The following is a 17,333-nucleotide window of genomic DNA, read 5'->3' on the forward strand; positions in this document are numbered from 1 at the left end:
AAAGTCTTGCTGAGTGGTCCTCTTCTGTCAGCCCATCCAGCTGGGTCCAGTAAAGCCATATCCTGTCTCAGGACTTGGGATGGGGTTTCCACCCCGCCACCTTCAAATGAATGGGGAGATCTGGTCAACTTTTCCTTTGTTTTCTCCATAAAGATGCCCCTGCCCCACTGGAGTTAGGCTCTGTGCAACAGAGGAGAGAGGGAGGAAGAAATAAAAAGAAGTGCTCCCCCTCTGCCTCCCCAGCAAGCTGGTTGGAGACCAGCCTCATCCAAGGGGCCTAAAGAGAACAGTCCACACTAGGGAGGAGCCAGGGGCAGAGATTCAGGCCCTGAGATTTCAGGGGAGGGCAGTGTGGGAACTGGCACAGTCAGGAAGGGCTGCCTGGAGGAAGCGGGTGGAGGAGAGGAGGACCCGAGGGACAGAAAACTAACCCAGGTAGAGACCACAGTGAACAGAGTGTCTAAGTTTCTTAAACTTGGGCTGTACCCACCTCGTCTGTACCCTCCAGGAAAAGCTCGCTGCTCCACTAATCACATTCCTCAAATGCTTTTCCCCTCAGATCCTAACAACACTGGAATTGCTTCTTAAGTTTTAAACTCTGCATATGAGGCCTACCTGTTAGAAGAGTTCCAGAGGCTGCTTCAGTGGCTCCCAGAGAACAGGCCTCACCTCCTGAGCCTGACCTGATCCCAGGTTGGACCTGTCCCCATCTGAGACCAGCACCGCTCTGCCCTGCCTGATATTAGGATCTCTGTGAAATTTACTGAAACATACCAATGCCTGGGCCCCACCCCAACCTATGGAATTAGAAGCTCTGGGTGAGGCCTGGCATTGTTGCATTTTTTGTTTTTGTTTTGGGGTTTTATATACATATATATATATATTGGCATTTAATTTCAAATTTACAGAAAAGTTGGAAGAGTGATCCAAAGTATATCCACATGTCCTTTGTCCACATTTACCAATTGTTTACATTTTGTTTCCTTTGTTTTATTGTTCTCTCTCTCTCTATATATATGTATTTGTGTGTGTATGTGTGTGTTTCTGAACCATTTGAATAATAAGTTGGCGATATGCTGTCCTTTTAGCCCTAAATATTACTCCCTAACATTCTTTTACCTACCCACAGTGCAGTTATCAAAATCAGGAAGTTGAACATTGATGCAGAACTATTATTTAATCTGGCTTCCACGGTTCAAATTTCAATTGTCCCAATGGGCAGTGGCTCCTGGTTAAAGCTCTCCGTACAGTCAGAAGATGCCAGTAGGGCTGGGAAACCCAGTCGGGATGAGATCCACCCACCCATTCTGTGCTCTGGCCACAGCCACAGCCGAGCCCCCCACCCCACCCCCCAATTCCTCTCTCCTAGCTACAGCTCTAGCAAAGGTGGCAGGCTGGTTAAAGGCATTAACCCCTTCTCCGAAGGCTGGAGGCAGAGTCTGGCCCCTGGCTGCCGGGGCAAAGTTGCTTTCCAGCACCGCTATAAATAACCTGGAGGGGGCGGGTTGTGGGGCAGTGTCACAGCCCACAGGGGTGGGGGTGGAGGGGAATACCCCCAGTGCCCAGGGCCTTACCTTGGCTGCCTGACGCGGTGGGGAGGGAGGGGTCGACTGAACTCCGGCCGGGGGAGGGGCGGGAGGGGCGGGACTGCTGCGCCGGGAGGTGAGCGCCTGTCTGCAGACGCTGCGGGCATGCGGGGTCCCGCCGGGCCTTCGCGCCTCCTCCACGCCCCACACCCCCTCCTCTGCCTGCTCTGCTTCCTCCCTCCGCTGCTCAAAGTAAGTGCGGGGTGTGGAGGGTCTTTTATCAGGGTGGCGGCACCAGGAGCTGGAGCTCCCCGCTCTCCTGACTGTGAGGCTATAGTGGGGTCTCACTGTTCAGTTACTGGCCCCGGTTTCACTCAGCCTTGTTACGAGTTGTTTGGAGGCGGTCTTAGGCTTGGTGGCCAGCATGGGGATGGGGATTCCAGCATCATGTGATGGGATGGAGATGTCCTGCCTGGATGAGGGGGCAGGTGAAGGGGAGATGAAACTCTAATACCAGCTAGGATAGGACATGGAAGCCCTAGTGGATGAGCAGAGCATTCTGAGTGACGCCCTAGTGTCTAGGACATGCCCTTCCTCAAGTCCAGAAATTCCCTATCCGCTGTCCACTTTGTCCCCTCCTCCATAGATCTCCCTCCATCTCCCCTGCTAGAGCCTCAAATCCCTTCCTCACCCCACCCCAGTTCTGTCCCTTCCCCACAGAGGACTTTCAGAGAGCTGTCCCCCATCTCCTGCAGCCCTGTCCCCAGCCTCCTCTCAGTGCCTGAAAACAGGCAGCCCTCAGTCACAGATGAGCAATAGGGCAGAGGGGGCACTAGGAGGACCAGCCTTGCCAAGGGTTTCTCAAAGCTGTGGGTGCCCCACCAATCCCTACCTTGTGCCCATTGGCCAGAGTCAGGGTCTGCAGGTGGGAGCCGGGGCCGGTGGGTTGGAGAGGAGCTGTACAGAAAGAGCTGAAGCAGTTGTGGGTGAGCCTAGGAGGGAGTGATTTCCAGAAACTGATGTGGGAGGAATCTACCTCTAACCCTCCCCCCGTTTTATAGATGAGAAACTGAGGATCAGAGAAGGAGAGTGACTTGTCCTAGGCCACACTTTTCATAAAAAGCCACAACATTAAAAGAGTTCAGAAGCCATGCAAGTGCAAGGGACAGAGCCAGGCTGGAAGTCAGGAGGCCTGGTCCTGTCCCCATATGTACACAGAGGACTCCTTCGTTCAGCATTCATTCAGCAGATAGGTAGTGCGCGTCAACTGTCTGTGGCAAAGTGGCTTTGCTGACAAACCCAATTCAAATCCCTGCTTTGCTGCTGAGTGTATGACCTTGAATAAGCTACTCAAATTTCCCCAGCCTCAGTTTCCTCACTTGTTCCTGGAGTGGGTACCTTCCAAGAGAGCTGGTGTTAGGGCCATGGTTGCCCCTTGGCCCTCCCCTCTGGGGGCCATGGTGCCAACTGCCCAAGCTGGTTGGACGGAGAGCACTTCTGGTTGCTGTCCCAGAGCCCAGCCAAGTGAAGGGGTCTTTGGGAGGGAACCCCAGGTCCTGGAGGCATCAGAACAAGGGATCTCGGAGGTAACAGATTGCACTCCCCTTAGAGTCAGCCCAGGCCCTGCCCCTAGCACCCTGAACAGGCTGAGACTAAAGACTAGCTAACTCACGCAAAGTTACTCAGCATGTAACCAGCTAGAGAGGACTGTGGTCGCTCTGGCCCCAAAGCACAGGCTTCCTTGCTCTCAGCCTTCACGGTAACAGGATTTATTTCTGGGTCCTTGTCTAACTATTCCAAGATTTCTGCTCTCTGTGCAAAGAAGAGTAAGTGACCTGGAGCGGGTGGTGGGGAAGGAAGGAGACCTGGGAGGGGCCTGGCCTCCAACCCTCTCATTGATTCTGTAATTCTTGATTCAACCAGTGTTTAAGGAGGATCACGCATGGTGAAAAAGCAAAGGTGAAAACACCAGCCCACGGCCCCTGTCCTGTGGAGTTAGTAGCCTAGGGGAGACACTGGCAGAAAGAAAACGATGGCGAAGAATTAAGTGTGTGTTTACAAACTGGTTATGGGAACTAAGAAGTGTGTGCAGGTAGGAGAGCCTCTGCCAGGATTGGAAGGAAGCATGGTGGGAGGTGGACATGCAGGGGTGGAGATGGGGCGGTCCTAGAGGGGCGCCAAGGGAAGAACAAGCAGCGGGGGAGATCCCAGAGCCCCAACCCTGAGAAAAGATGGACCTGCTGTGCCTCCAGGGCCACGGTAGGTCCTGGTGGGCTCTGATTTCTATCCCAAGGGCACGGGGAGCTTAGGGCTCCCTAAGCTAGGGAGGGGCCTGATCTGATTTGCAATTATGGACATTCCAGCTGGTGGCTCAGTGGGGAGGACACCTTGGCCCAGCCCACACTGTGAGAGCCTGGAGGAGCCAAGCCTTGACCCTGGTGCTACCAGTAGCCCTCTGAGGCCTTTGACAAGCTGCTTTGGAAAGTAGCACTGTAATCATGTGGCCTATCTTATGTACCAGTTGCTGCTCTGAGCCCCTGACTAAAACACTGGGAACGTGGGACATTTATTTACAGATGGAAATGGAGATCGAGTGAGGCTAAGATTTATGGCTGCTGGATTCCAAAACCCTTGATTCTAACCTTTTGAGCTACTTGCCTCCCTCTCTGAGAAGACCCCAAAAGTCTTGACTGTGTCCAGCCCCTCTGACCTTTGGGCAGTGAGATACTCCAACCAGGGTCTCAGAGCAGCACTTCTGTGGTCTCTTGCCCTAGATTCCAGCTTCTGGTGGGGCCATCTGCCCAAAGAGAGAAGTCCCAGACTCCAGAAGCCTGGACCCTCCCTAACCTGCAAAGCCCGCCCCAAGACCGGGGGCCCTGAACCACACCCCCACCACACACACACACCCAGGGTCTGCAGGGCCAGGGCGGGGGACTCAAAGGCCCTTTACTAGAAACAAATTCATCTAATAACTCTTCCCCAAAATTCAGCTACTCTCTGATTGTTTTCTAACCTAATCAGCTAATTTGGTCTCTCTGTTTTTGCCGTTTTGTTGATGTTTTAGTATGTTTTTAAAAAACCAATTTGTCTGAGGGGACTGCCTATTTCATTTTGTACTTCTAGTAAGTCTCAAATTTGCAGCACTTTATGAATTATGGGACATTCTGTATCCTGTTAGCTGTCATTTTCTACTTTATCTACTTTTTAGTGTTTTTAGGACTCCTCAGTCATTGTCTAAAGTCATTTTATTCAAAACTCTAATTTTTTTAAGATGTCATTTCAAATCTGCCAGAGGGAGGGATATATTATTCTAGAAGCTTATTTTGTTTATTCTATTTAACATCTATACAGGGCTTACCACATGCTTGATACTGTTCTAAGCCCTGACACACATTACCTGTTTTAAGCTTTCCAACCACCCTAGGGAATAAGACCATCATTATACCCATTTGACAGGAGGAAACTGAAGCAAGGTCATGTGCCCAAGGTCACTCATCTGGTAGCAGCAGGGCCAGGATTCAAACCAGACAGCCTGACTTGAGATTCCCTTCCCTTTACGAAAATGTAAGACACTCAGATGCCAAAACAAATCAGAAAGAGGTGACTTTTAGGCAAATTGGACACTAAATGAGTGGATAATTAAGGAAATAATTTTAGGCCTAGTGACCTGTCATAGGACCTCCTGCTGGCCAGCTCCTGCCTTCCCTCCAACCCTCCCTTTCTCTTTCCTTCCCTTTCCTTTCCCCCATCCCTCCCTCAGACACCTGTGGGCAGAGCCCAGGGCTTGGCACGGGTCAGGGAAGAGGGACAGAGGTGGGAGGGAGCCACAGGCTTTCAGAGATGAGAGAGAGACAGCCTATGACAAGGAGAAGCCTGGAAGTTTCTCTCGGCAAGTTGGTGGCTGAATTCGGACTGGTTGGGAGAGTGGGACGTCTTAGGGAAAAAGACCTGCTGGGACACTCAGGGATGGGACAGCCGCTGGAAGCGGCTGCGGGCTCCTGGGGTCCTCACTTGGGATCCCAGCTGCTGGTAAGTTAGAATCAAGCATCGAAAGTCTCCCCTTCCAGGAAGCCTGCCTGGATACTCCAGAAAATATTGACCTACTTCCTTCATCTGACTTCCAGTCCCTCACCCTCTGCCTCCACCAGCCTCAGCTCCAGTACTGTCTCCACTGGAGACCAGACTCTGCCTCCTCCCCCTCTCCTCCCTCTCTTCTGCTCCTTCTTCCTCCTCTACTCCTCCTCCCCTCTCTCCCTCTTCCCCTTCCCCTCCTTCCCTCCTCTCATTTCCCCTCTCCAGGCTCCCCTCTCCTCCTCCTTCCCCAGGTCAGGATCTGAGTTTCTCCTTCCTCCATCCCTAGCTCACGCTCAATGAAACCAGTGAATGAAAGGCAACACTGGGGAGGATCCTCTCCCTCCCAGAAAAGTCCTCTCTGACCTTGGGCACAGAGGGAGGCGGCAGGGAGGGAGCTCACCCCGTTCCCCTCTAGTTACTGACAGCCTGGCTGCAGGACCTGTGGTCCCAAATCTCCCAGGCTTAGATCGGCAGCTAAATTTAGAGAAATCTTTGTTGCCAAGCCAGGAGGGAGTAGTCGGCTGGGCCAGACCCCCAGGCTCCAGGGAGGTGGCACCCTTGAGGCCCGCCTGGCCCCTGGGCACAGGTTCTGCCTGGACAGGGCTCAAGGTGGAGGAAGAGCAGCTGGCCACTTGGCTCTGACCTGCTGCCTCCTCCTCCTGCCAGGGCCTCTCCCTTGCCCTCTTCTAAGGTGAGGGCTTTCAATTCCAGGCACACAGAGGCTGGAACCAAGATCCAGGCTGTCCTAAAAGGACGTCCTCAAAATTCAGAAAGATGGAAATTTGACAAGCAGGAAAAGCCTAGAAACTGAGATCCCAGAATTGGGATCTCAGTGCAGCTCTCCCTGGTTGAGGGGGCCATGGTCTCAACCACCCATCCATCCATCCAGTCAACCAACAAACAATTATTGAGCACCTGCTATGTGCCAGGCTCAAGACTGGGAACTGAGGACCCAGATGTGAACCAGATAGACGTGGGCCCTGAGTTCCAGCAGCCTCTAGCCGGGGATGGGGGGCAAAGCTGAAGGGTGGGGGCAGTTCTCTGCCCCTGGACAGCAAAGAGCTGATCAGTACCAAAGCCCAGGGTGTCCCCCACAGAAGAGAGATAATGAGGTCTTCACGGGGCTCAGAGTAAGTTATAGAAGCCAGACTTCTCGTCTCCCTTGAGCAAGGCCCTGCCTGGCTGGCTGGGTCTGCCTTCCTCCTTCCCATGACCCAGCTCTCTGCCTACAGGTCCCTGCCCCACTGGTGAGAGCTGCTTCTTACTTCCCCTCTTTAAGGCTGGGGTCCTCTCAGCATCCTTGGAGCACAGGCCTTCACCTCCTTGCCTAGGACCAGCTCTTCTCTGTGTATCTGACCAATCAGTAACCTACTAGACTGTGCAATTCTGCCTCAGCCCCTTCCCTGCTGTGTGGCCTTGGAAGGTGACTTCACCTCTCTGGGCCTCAGTTGCCTGACCTGTAAAATGGAATCATTCGCAGCTACTTCAGAGGCTGTTGTAAGGATTAAATGAGATGTTGCCAAGCAATTCAAGCTGCATTCAGCGCATAGTAAATGCTGACTTCGCACCATAGAAGCCGCTCTTTCCCACCTGTCTCCCTCTGCCTTCTTAATAGCATCCTCAAACTGGAGGCTTGCTGCTTCCTGAGCAGACACTGTGCTTTCCTGCTTCCCAGGCTTTGCTTGACCAGCTCCTGCCCCTGGGATCTCTTTCTGCTCTTCTTACCCTTCATCCCAGCTTGGACCAAGTCCTTTCCTCCTCTTGGACTTGGCTCCCAAGCCCAGTTTCTTTACCTAATGTCCACTGAGCACTGCTGAGCAGTAGGCCTGGTGAGGGAGGTGCAGACTGTGTCTTCAGAGGCCACTGTCCACAGGAGGGGTGCTAAGGGCTGAAGGGGAGTCACACTGGCTAGAGAGTTTGGAAGGCAGAACATGGGGTTTCTTGGAGGCTTTTCTAGAGGAGAAGAGCTTGAGCTGGGCCATGGGACTCCACACAATGGGGTTTGAACCCCCCATCGCTGAGCTCCCTAACTGGACCCCTGCTAAAGTCCTTGACAAGGTCACCGTGTAACGTGCCTTCTACGTGCTGGCTTTGACCTTCAGTAATTTGTTTAATGCACACCAAAACCCCAGGGATTTTTATTATCCCCATTGTCAAGATGAGAAGGCCAAGGCTCAAAGAAGCTAAGTAATTTGGCCAAGGCCACAGAGCTGAGAAGCAGCACCCCCAGAGCCCTGAGCATGGGTATGGTTGCAGTCTGCCTGCAGCCTGCCGGCTCTGAGAGCTCATCGCCCAGGCCCTGGGTGTAATTGCTCATGACCGTGTCTCTGCTCTCCCTGGCCCACTCATGTGCTTTCTGAGGGCACCAGCCTCTTCCTCCTCCCAGTCCACTCACCATCACCACCATCACCACCACCACGACCACTGCCACCAACAGCAGCTCTGTCCAAAATAGGCGCCTCCATGTATGTTGTGGGTTTGAACTGAGTCAAATCTAGCCAACCAGCGCCTTGAAGAGAACAAACATCTGGCTGTGCCAGTGTATTGGACCAGCAGAGAAGTTATGGGAGATGGAGCCCAGATCTGGGACTTATTCCAAAACCACTTCTATTATGCTCCCCCATTTTGCCCAGGCCGAGACAGCATACATCCATACTGAGCACGCCGGCCGTGCCCCTGTGCTTTGCCCAGCAAGAAGACACAGACCACAGTGGTGCCTGAGTCCTGGCAGAGGATGCCCTGCCACTCCCCTCCATGGGCTCAGAGCCAGGTGTTCAGACGCCTGCAAAGTTAAATGTGAGACACCTGGGTGATGGGGTCAGTGTGGCCACTGGGGGCTTTGAGAGAAGGAACTTGCATCTAAGATGCAAAATCTGGTCAGCCAGAGAGTCCAGCATCAACACCGAGTGCCTCTGGGTTGAGCGTTGTCCCTGCTGTGACCTCCAGAGGCTGACAGCTCCCTGGAAACTCCATCCCCCCAGGGAGAGCATTACTAGCTGCTTCTCAAACAAAGAGAAAGGGGTTGGGAAGGGGTAAAAGGTCAGGCCTAGGGCCTGCACTCTCCCCAGACCCAGCTGAGGATAGGGCGTCCCCTCTCCTCCCCAGTCCATCTCACCCCTGGCCCATGGCTCTCTGGGCATCAGGGCCCTCCTGATGCCCAAGAAGCTGATGCTAAGGAGCTCCTGGCAGCTCCGGGACATGTAAACAGCAAGGTCATGGCCCCCAGTGTCTGTCCTGAGGGCCAAGAGGCCAGAACTCCCAGCTGATGACACCCCTTACAACACCCAGGCGCACACGCTATACACATACTACTCACACACAACCACACACCCTACACAGACATATACACACCCCATACATATATCCCTTACACACACCCAAGTTACACACACAACACCTCTGCCCCCCAGGGCTGCCTCCTGCCCCAGCTCTGCAGAGTTGGCAGAACCCTGGTGCAGTGAGTGCCGGTAAGTGGTGGCCGTGCCACTCTCAGCCCTCGCATCTGATCAGGTGGGGTCATTAATTAGGAGCCCCAGGCCAGCAAGGTGAGGCTGAGCGTGCTGCCTCCAGCCCCAGCACAGGAAATGGACTGAGCTCGATGTGGAGAACGTGATGTTTGAGGGCTGTGGGGCTCTGGTCCCAGGGACATCCTGGGGCAAACATTGACCCAGCTGCCAGGGAGTAAACATCTGGCAGATAGGAGAAAGGGGAGGGGCTGTCCACTGTGGGGCAGTGCCTTTTTGACTCCCACAAACAGGAATGTCAGGTTTGGGAGGGGTGCAAAAGTCATTTCGTATACACACACACAAGTGCACACACTCATGCACACACACTGGCCACTGGGTGGGAAAAGTGGTGGTCTTGGGACAAAGGTTAGAATTTTAGAGGGTGTTGCTTTTGTTCAGTTTAGTGCCATGCATTTCCCAGCCTCTCTGCCTTTGCACATGTGTGCTCTCCATCTAGGATGCCCTTCCTGGCACGACCCTTATCAGCTGGGCAAACTCCTATTCAACCATCAAAGCCCACATCAGCATGACCTCCTCTGAGGCTACCTGATTCCTTCTCAGCAAATTGTAGACACTGTAACAAACTGGTTACCCATCCATCTTTCCCACCAAAAGATGATCCCCTCAAGGTCAGAGATAACCACATCTACTTTATCCCTCCATATCCAGCACCCACCCTTATGATTTTTTCAGGAGATGGGTTCCTGAGTGGTTTCTGTCTTTTGGATGGGCTTGCCATTGTTGCAACAACAATGTTTATTTTCTGGCAAGTGGCTACAGTGGTCCCTTCCTTTTCTCCTACTCATCCTCTGGTTGCCCCCAAAGTGCCACCTCTTCCAGGAAGCCTCCCCTATCTTCTCAAGTCCAAGTTAGGAGTCTATTTCATATGTTAACCTAACACTCTTTGTAACTGCCTGTTTACTTGTGTGACAGGTAAAAAAGTCAAGTTGTCCACTCTCCTCCCTTCTCCTTGAGCCTTCTGATTTTAGGGGATCCCTACCTGGCCTGGGACTACCCTGAGGACACCTACCATGTCCCCCAGCCAGGCGCTGACACACAGCAGGCATTGTACAAATGTTTGCTGGGTAAGTGAACAGCTGGTGGACACCCCCACCCACTTCTTTGCTAACAGGACACAGGGCACATCCCATCCTGATGAGTAGACCTTTGAGGGCCAAGGGATGCACAGAGCATATTCGTCCTTCGGGGGCTGAGCCACACTGGTCTTCTCGGGGTTCCAGGCCTGGCCACGCTGCTGTTCTGCTGTGTGTCCTTGGGCCTGTCCCTCCTGTTTTCTTCTCTGTACAACAGAGGAGTAGGGATGGGGATGGGGGACGTGTGCTGTCAGTATCCAGCCAGGGCCTGGCCCTCATCCCCCCTGTCCTCTAGGCAGCTGGACCGAGCCGGGCATCCAGAGACCAGCCCCTGTGGGCACTGCTGGAGCAGTATTGCCACTCAGTCACGACCTTCGCCAACTTCTCAGGTATGCCAGCCCCCTGTCACCACCTGTGGCAGACCCCTGGAGATGAGGGTGGGCCCCAGGGACTGGGGGAAAAGTGGGCCCTCTCTCCCTGGCCAGCCCGAGCCCCGTGGGTGCTGGATGGTGACTGGCTTCCAGGCCGGGTCCTGGTGTCTGTCCTTGGGTGGGCCCCTTCCCCATTCGGGGCTCAGGTTCTTCGCTGATGATGAAGGGCTTGGCTGGGCATCCTTCTCCAGCTCTCGGCTCCCTGCATCTGCACCCAAGGAAGCTGGCTGGGCTGGCATTCAGGTGCCCGAGCAGGGGGTGCCCCTCTGCTTTCAAACTCCAGCAAGACTGGCAGAAGGTGTGAAACACATTCTCCCGTTGCCGTGGCTACAGGTGTCACCTCCTGGTAAGAACCTGTGAAGTAGCAGCTAGGCCCCTGAGTTCTGACCCCTGAGAGTTTTCCAGCGGCTGATTCAGCGTCAGGGTCAGCCATGGCAGAGCTCAGAAGAGTGCTGGGCCTTAATGGGCTCTGGAGAGATGTCTGCAGGGCCCCTCCCAGTGTCCTGGCCTTCTCAGGGCTGCATCCACAGAAGCAGCAAGGAAGGATGAGGGCGGGAGGTGCCCCTGAGCTCTGGAGCTACTGCCAGGGCTCAAGGAGACAAGGGTGCTGACCAGAACTGGGACCCAGCACCAAATGCAGCCCGAGTCATGTGTCAAGGAGGAGACCATGTCATCTGCCCTGCTCATGGTGGGGTGGTCAAGAGCTCAGGTGTCAGGGTCAGACAGACACGAGTCCGATCCTAGCTCCTCCACCTTGCAGCCCTGTGACCCTGGACGAGGCACCCGACCCGTCTGTATTAATCTGCTTGGGCTGCCGTAAACCACCACAGCCTGCGAGGCATACACAACAGAAATTTATTTTCTGAAGATTTTGGACTATGGAAGTCCAAGATCAAGGTGTCAGCAAAGTTGGTTCCTTCTGAGGCGTCTCTCCTTGGCTTGCAGACAGACGTCTTGTCCCTGTGTCCTCACATGGTCTTCCCTGTGTGCGTGTCTCTGTCCTAATCCCCTCTCTTTATAAGAACCTCAGTCGCATTGGGTTGGAACCCTCCCTAATGACCTGATTTTAACTTAATTACCTATCTCCAGTTAAGGTCACATTCTGAGGTATGGGGAATTGGGTCTTCAACGTATGCATTTGGGGAACACAGTTCAGCCTATAGCACCATCTGAGTGTCAGTTTCCTCATCTGTTAGAAGCAGCTCGAAGTCGACCTCAGAGGCTTACTGTGAACAAGAGACCATAGCTACACTCAGTCAAGTAGCCATCAGGCAGAAAGTGGAGGCCCCCCATTTCAGGAGGGCCCCAACCTTCCCCTCACCAAAGCTCTTTGCTCTCAGAGGCAACACTGTTAGCAGCAAACCCACCGCCTTTTCCTTGCCCTCTCTCCTCGCCCAGTGTGTGGCACAGATGCTCGCCTTCCCGTGACCCCTGCCGGGTGATACCCATCCTCCCCACCTCTGAGTCCAGTGGAGAGAGTCCCAACTTCTCCAAACACAGAGCCTCCCCTGCTTGACTTGTAATATCACTCACCTGTTTACAAACAGGATTCATATTATATAAGGATATACATAGGAAAAAATGTTTTTAAAAATCAAAGATGACAAGTGCTCGTTATCCCACAACCCAGGAACTTTTGTAATGCTTATATCCCCTGGAAGGTTATCAATTCACAGAGCCTCGTGTCTTTTTCCCTTTATTCCCCACAAAACTGGGATGATCCTGTGTCCACAGTTTTGTAACCTGCTTTTTCCTCCTGTAACTCAGAGTGAACATTTCCCTGTGTCATTGATTATTCTTCCAGCAGGTCACTGACTATGCTGCCTGGCAGCCACCGGGGGGACGCCTCAGCCTGCATTAATCATGCCCCTGGGCTGGGATGCGCAGGTTGTTAGGACGGCCTTGGACTTCAGGAATCATTTCTCAGGTTCCCACATGGTAGGGATCTCCTTTTAGGTGTCCACTGATTGAGAAGATGCATATTGACTAACATGGAGATCAGAAACAAACAAAACCAAACAACCCATCGTTTAGACATACATTCAGTGATAAAACTGAAAAAACTAGGAGTAAAGGAATGATAAAAGCAACATTCAAAAGAATGTTCCTTCTGAGGAAGGAGTATATAGATAAATTGGTAATGATCCAGTTTGGGGTTGGGCAACTGTCATTCTATGTGCTACTACATACAAATTTCCGCAAAAGAAAAGACTAAAATAAAATAAAATTGAGCCATGTATGGGCTAATGATGCCAAGGGGTCATGAATCAAAGACCATGATCAATTAAATTGTATGCCCCTGAGGTCCAAATAGGGAAAAACACACACAATCACAAGAGACTTCAGGCAGGCTTTAAACGGATTATTTGTCTTATTCATCACAGAGGAATCTAATAGAGCATATTCTGTAAGTTGTAAGGCATATTATTTTTTCAGTCCATAGGCAATATAAGGATCCAAATGGAATCAAAGATCCCTTGAAATAATTCCCCAATCCAACACACACACACACACACACACACACACACACACACACACCCCAGGGGTGGTCAAATGGGAACAGAGCCTTGGTCTAGGAGACAGGACTGCTGCCAAAACGTTTGTTCTTTCAAGGGTGACTTGCTGAGCACAGCTCTGGAGCATTCTGATGGCTGCTGGGGACTGGTCTGTGAGAACGATCAGCCCTGCCCTCTGGGAGTCACAGGCTGGTAGAGGTGACAGTAGGAAAACCAACAACCTTGATGTGACATAGACCAGCCCCCGGCAGGTGGAGGCTCTGAGAAGGGTCACCCACTGCAGACAAGACAAAGGAGGTGAGGGCTAAGCTGAACAATAGAAGGATGAATGGGAGTTGGCTAGGTTAACTGGAGTACAGAGTGGAAAGGGCATTCCCAGAAGAGGGAACAGCACACACGAAGGTGCCGAGGTGTAGAATGTTCCCAGCAAGTTGTTCTAAAGGGCATCTCAAGTTGAGCAGGAGGGAAAGGATGGGGAATAAGATGATCATGAAGAATGTTGTTTGCAGTGCTACAGAGCTGGGTTCCATCCCAAGGGCAGTGGGGAACCAGTCTTGTGAGAAGAAGTCACATGATCTTAATTATAGAGAAATCACATCATCTGCCCGGTGGCGGAGACAGGGAGCCCAGTCTGGCTGCTGGGGAGATGAGTATGGCCTGGGTGGGGTTAGAGAGGGACATTCCTTTTCTTCCTTTGGACCTCCCTTTGGCCATCTGTAAATAAGACTGTGGGATTAGAAGTTTGCCAAGGGCCCTTCCAGTCTACAGCCTGGTCCCATGACTCCACTGGAGACACCAGGTCCTCTCCCCTTGCCAAGGTGGGGTGGAGAAGGAGTGTCTGGCCTGGCCTAGGGCACTACCCCCAGTGCCCCAGGGCAAGAATGGGGCACCATCTGGCCTCTCCCAAGCCTCCGTGTCCTCAGCAGCCCCATTGGTACTGCCAGTGAACCCCGCAACCTTGTCCCAGCTCTGCATACTCCCTGTCTCTTCAGTCTGACCGAGTACAGCCCCTCCGAGATGCAAAGACAGACTTTCCTGTTAAATCCAGTTTTCCAGCTGACGTTTGATGGGGGGGTGGGATGAATGAGAGAATGTGCGTGTGCTGTGAAGACATGTGACGGTGGGAGACACTGTGTGTTTCCATTGTGCTCTGCATGCCTATCTGGTGTTCTGCTGGGCACAGGACCATGATGTGTGTCTGAGCTTGCGTGGAATTGTCCGCCGTCACTGCAACTAACATCAGAGGTGGGCCAGAGGCACCTGCCTTACCTCACGCTGCTCATGACACACAGGTATCTTCCCCAGTACCTGTCACACTTCTTGAACTTATTTGCAACCTGTTCCACCTGCCTGGGGGCACACAGACTTTCTCAAATGCCTTTGCCCTAATGCCTGGCCTGGGAGCCTACCTCATCCCAGGGCCTCCCATCCACCTCTGCTTCCTTAGTTAGCAGAGAGACCCAGACTTTGCTTATTTGTAATTGGATTTAATCTAATTGAGGAAAGTTTTAATTCTTTATAGTTTCTTCCTCATTTACCTATTTGCCAACATGAAAGTGAGCTGTAAAATCAATTTGTTCCAAAACTGCTCTTTTTTTCATTTTCCTCTCTGTCACATTGAGAATAACAGTCATGTCTACAATAAAATCCATGAAGAAATGGCCCTGCATCCTGGAAACCAGGGAACCTTGGGTCTGTGGGTCTGTGCTCAGGCCCCAACTGTCTAGTCAAAATGCAGAATGCCCTTTGCCTCTGCCACTAAAATGGTCACTTCCCAGAGGAACCTTTATCACATGTGCTCTCCCAGTTAAGAGCAGTCCAGGTCACCCAGGCCAACCTTCCATTCTGCATGTGAGATGATAAGTCCTTGGTCTCTGGCCACTGGGCACGCACCACCCACTGAGACAGCTGCTCTTCCTGTGCAGTGGCTCTGGTGATGAACAGGTTAACTTAGCTTGATTTCTCTCTGTCCCTCTGAGCTGGCATTGGTGTGTAGGGCCCTCCTCTGTGCATGAATAAGACTATTTCCCAGTGAAGGCATGGACTGAACTGCCAGCCATACTCTAACCTACGTGGGACCCTGTGAGGCAGGGCTCAGTCTGGGACTAGGGCCGAGTCCCAGCCTGGGACTGGTGACAAGACTCTGCCTTGGGTTGAGGTTGGGACTCAACTGATCCTCGTCTGCTCCTGGCCCTGGTTACTATGGACAGGAAGGGACCTCTGCCTGTGCAGCTGCCCAGAGCTGAGCCAAGGGCTCTGTCCATTCAAAAGGCAGAGGACAGATCTGGCTGGCTGGTCTGCACCTTGTACCTGCCAATCAGCTGGCCCTGGAGAGATTCCTGTGCCCAGCCCTGGTCTCCATGCTCTCTGGCTCTGCTTGGGCAATGACAGCAGCATTAATATTGAGGCTAGTGAGATTGGAGCACATAAGGACAGCCCAGCCCGCCTCTTCCCCTCTCCCTGCTCAGGGCAGTGCTGGCTCAGGGTGGCCTTAGCCTGCTCTGGCAGCTTTTTCCCAGTGGAGGCTGGCAAGAAGGGACAGGACTAGCTCCCCTGGGGCCTCCAGCCGAGCTAGGTCTCCCTGCCCTCTAAAGATAGAAACACACACTTACATACACATTCACATACGCATACATCTTCCTCAGCCTTTGCATCTCATAATTCAGAACCAGACAGTCTCAGGCCTGGGAAGGGCCTCTGAGAATATTTCACTGAAGGAGAAACTCCCCCAAAAGAGAGGGTAAGAATTGGAGTAATATGTAGAGAGAGTAGAGACAGAGGCCGGACCAGAACCCAGCCTGAGTTGGGGTGAACCACATCCCAGGCCCAGACTGGGTGAATTAGAGCAGGCGGTCCTGGGGGCCTGGGCAAATTCTAAATGAAAGTTTTTAGCTCCTTCACACCTGCTGTGGGGTCAGCTCTCCCCAACAGACAGACAGACACACACACACACACACACACACACACACACACACAATGGTGGCCCTGCCCAAGCCAAAAGGAAGAGGAGTGCTTGCTTCTCACTTATTCTCCCTGGAGCTCAAGGCAGTAAGACCTGGGTGTTTGAAGTCCTCCAGTTTCTCCCCTAGACTTTTCCATCTCATTAAATGCCAACAGTATCCCCCTAGTCACCCAAGCGGAGTCCTGGTATTATCCCTACTTCCTGGCTCCTGCTGGAAGCCACCCATCCACTGCTCTCTGCAGCCCCTCCTCACCAGAGCTGGTTCTCTTCCGTAATCCCTCTCCATCCCAGCCCCCACCGCCTGGTTCAGGTCTGCACGCATTCAGACCACTTGATCACACTAGACTCTTCGGTGGCTCCCTTGCTTCCCTCGAAGGCCCTCCAATCTACTTCCTTCCCAGAGGCCACAGGGACTTTTCTAGAGCGCGTATCTGCAAGTGGACTATATGACCGGCTCCCCCTACCGCCCCTCTCCAATGTCCTCGCTCAGGAAGAAGACACTCGGGCTTCGAGCCGTCTTATTCTGACTCCCAGGGTGCTTGCAGTGGGTTCCTCCAGCGGGCAGGCGCGCTTTGCTGCCGCCCTGCAGCCCCAGGGCCTGCGATCCGATACTCTGACGGGGCATTCTGTCACCCCAGGCCCACACTCTCCATCCCTGCCGCTCACCTCCGGACCTTCCCGGGCCTGAGAAGGCGGACTCCCGGCAGGGCTGGTGGTCCGGGGTCGGGAGCCTGGGCTCCGCCAAGAGGAGCCACCCGGCCCCGCCCCCTGGTACCGCCATTGGCCGCGACAGAGCGGGTGGACCCGTAGCTCCGTGCGCTCTGCAGCTCCTTTCAGCTAAGGTCCCGACTTGGCAGCTCCGGGCGACCCGGCACAGAGGTTGCCCGGCAGGTCGGGGCTGGGCGGATAGGGCCGCCCACTGTCGAACCCAGCCCCTGGCAGCCACGCCAAGCGCGCACTCACACTCGCTCTGGGCGCGCAGCTCCGGAGCGCGATGGACGCGGCACTGCTCCACAGCCTGCTGGAGGCCAACTGCAGCCTGGCGCTGGCCGAAGAGCTGCTCTTGGACGGCTGGGGGCTGCCCCTGGACCTCGAGGGTAGGCGGAAGGCGAGCGGACCTCAGCGGCGCGGGCTTCTTCCCTGGCGTTCTGGGTGCGCCCAGGGCCCCGCGCTCCCAGCGCCTTGCGCCCTGCGCCCTGCGCCCTGCGGCGACCCACGCCCCTG

The 17,333-nt window shown here is 53.6% G+C and overlaps 1 protein-coding gene across 2 annotated transcripts in view; it reads left to right on the plus strand.

Moving 5' to 3' along the window:
- The first annotated feature begins 1,691 nt into the window (after positions 1 to 1,691).
- The window catches only part of CRHR2 (corticotropin releasing hormone receptor 2), a 46,141-nt gene continuing 30,499 nt past the window's right edge, over positions 1,692 to 17,333 (plus strand). Inside the window, exons 1-3 of one of the 2 annotated variants that reach the window (XM_072965421.1) lie at positions 1,692 to 1,778; positions 4,591 to 4,593; positions 10,496 to 10,589. In XM_072965421.1, the coding sequence (XP_072821522.1) occupies positions 1,692 to 1,778; positions 4,591 to 4,593; positions 10,496 to 10,589 (184 nt within the window). Of the gene's footprint in view, positions 1,779 to 4,590; positions 4,594 to 10,495; positions 10,590 to 16,928; positions 17,207 to 17,333 lie in introns of those variants that run through there. The other variant, XM_006201856.4, reaches the window with a different exon arrangement.

Source organism: Vicugna pacos, chromosome 7 (genome assembly GCF_048564905.1).
Source record: "Vicugna pacos chromosome 7, VicPac4, whole genome shotgun sequence".
Classification (NCBI taxonomy): domain Eukaryota; kingdom Metazoa; phylum Chordata; class Mammalia; order Artiodactyla; family Camelidae; genus Vicugna; species Vicugna pacos.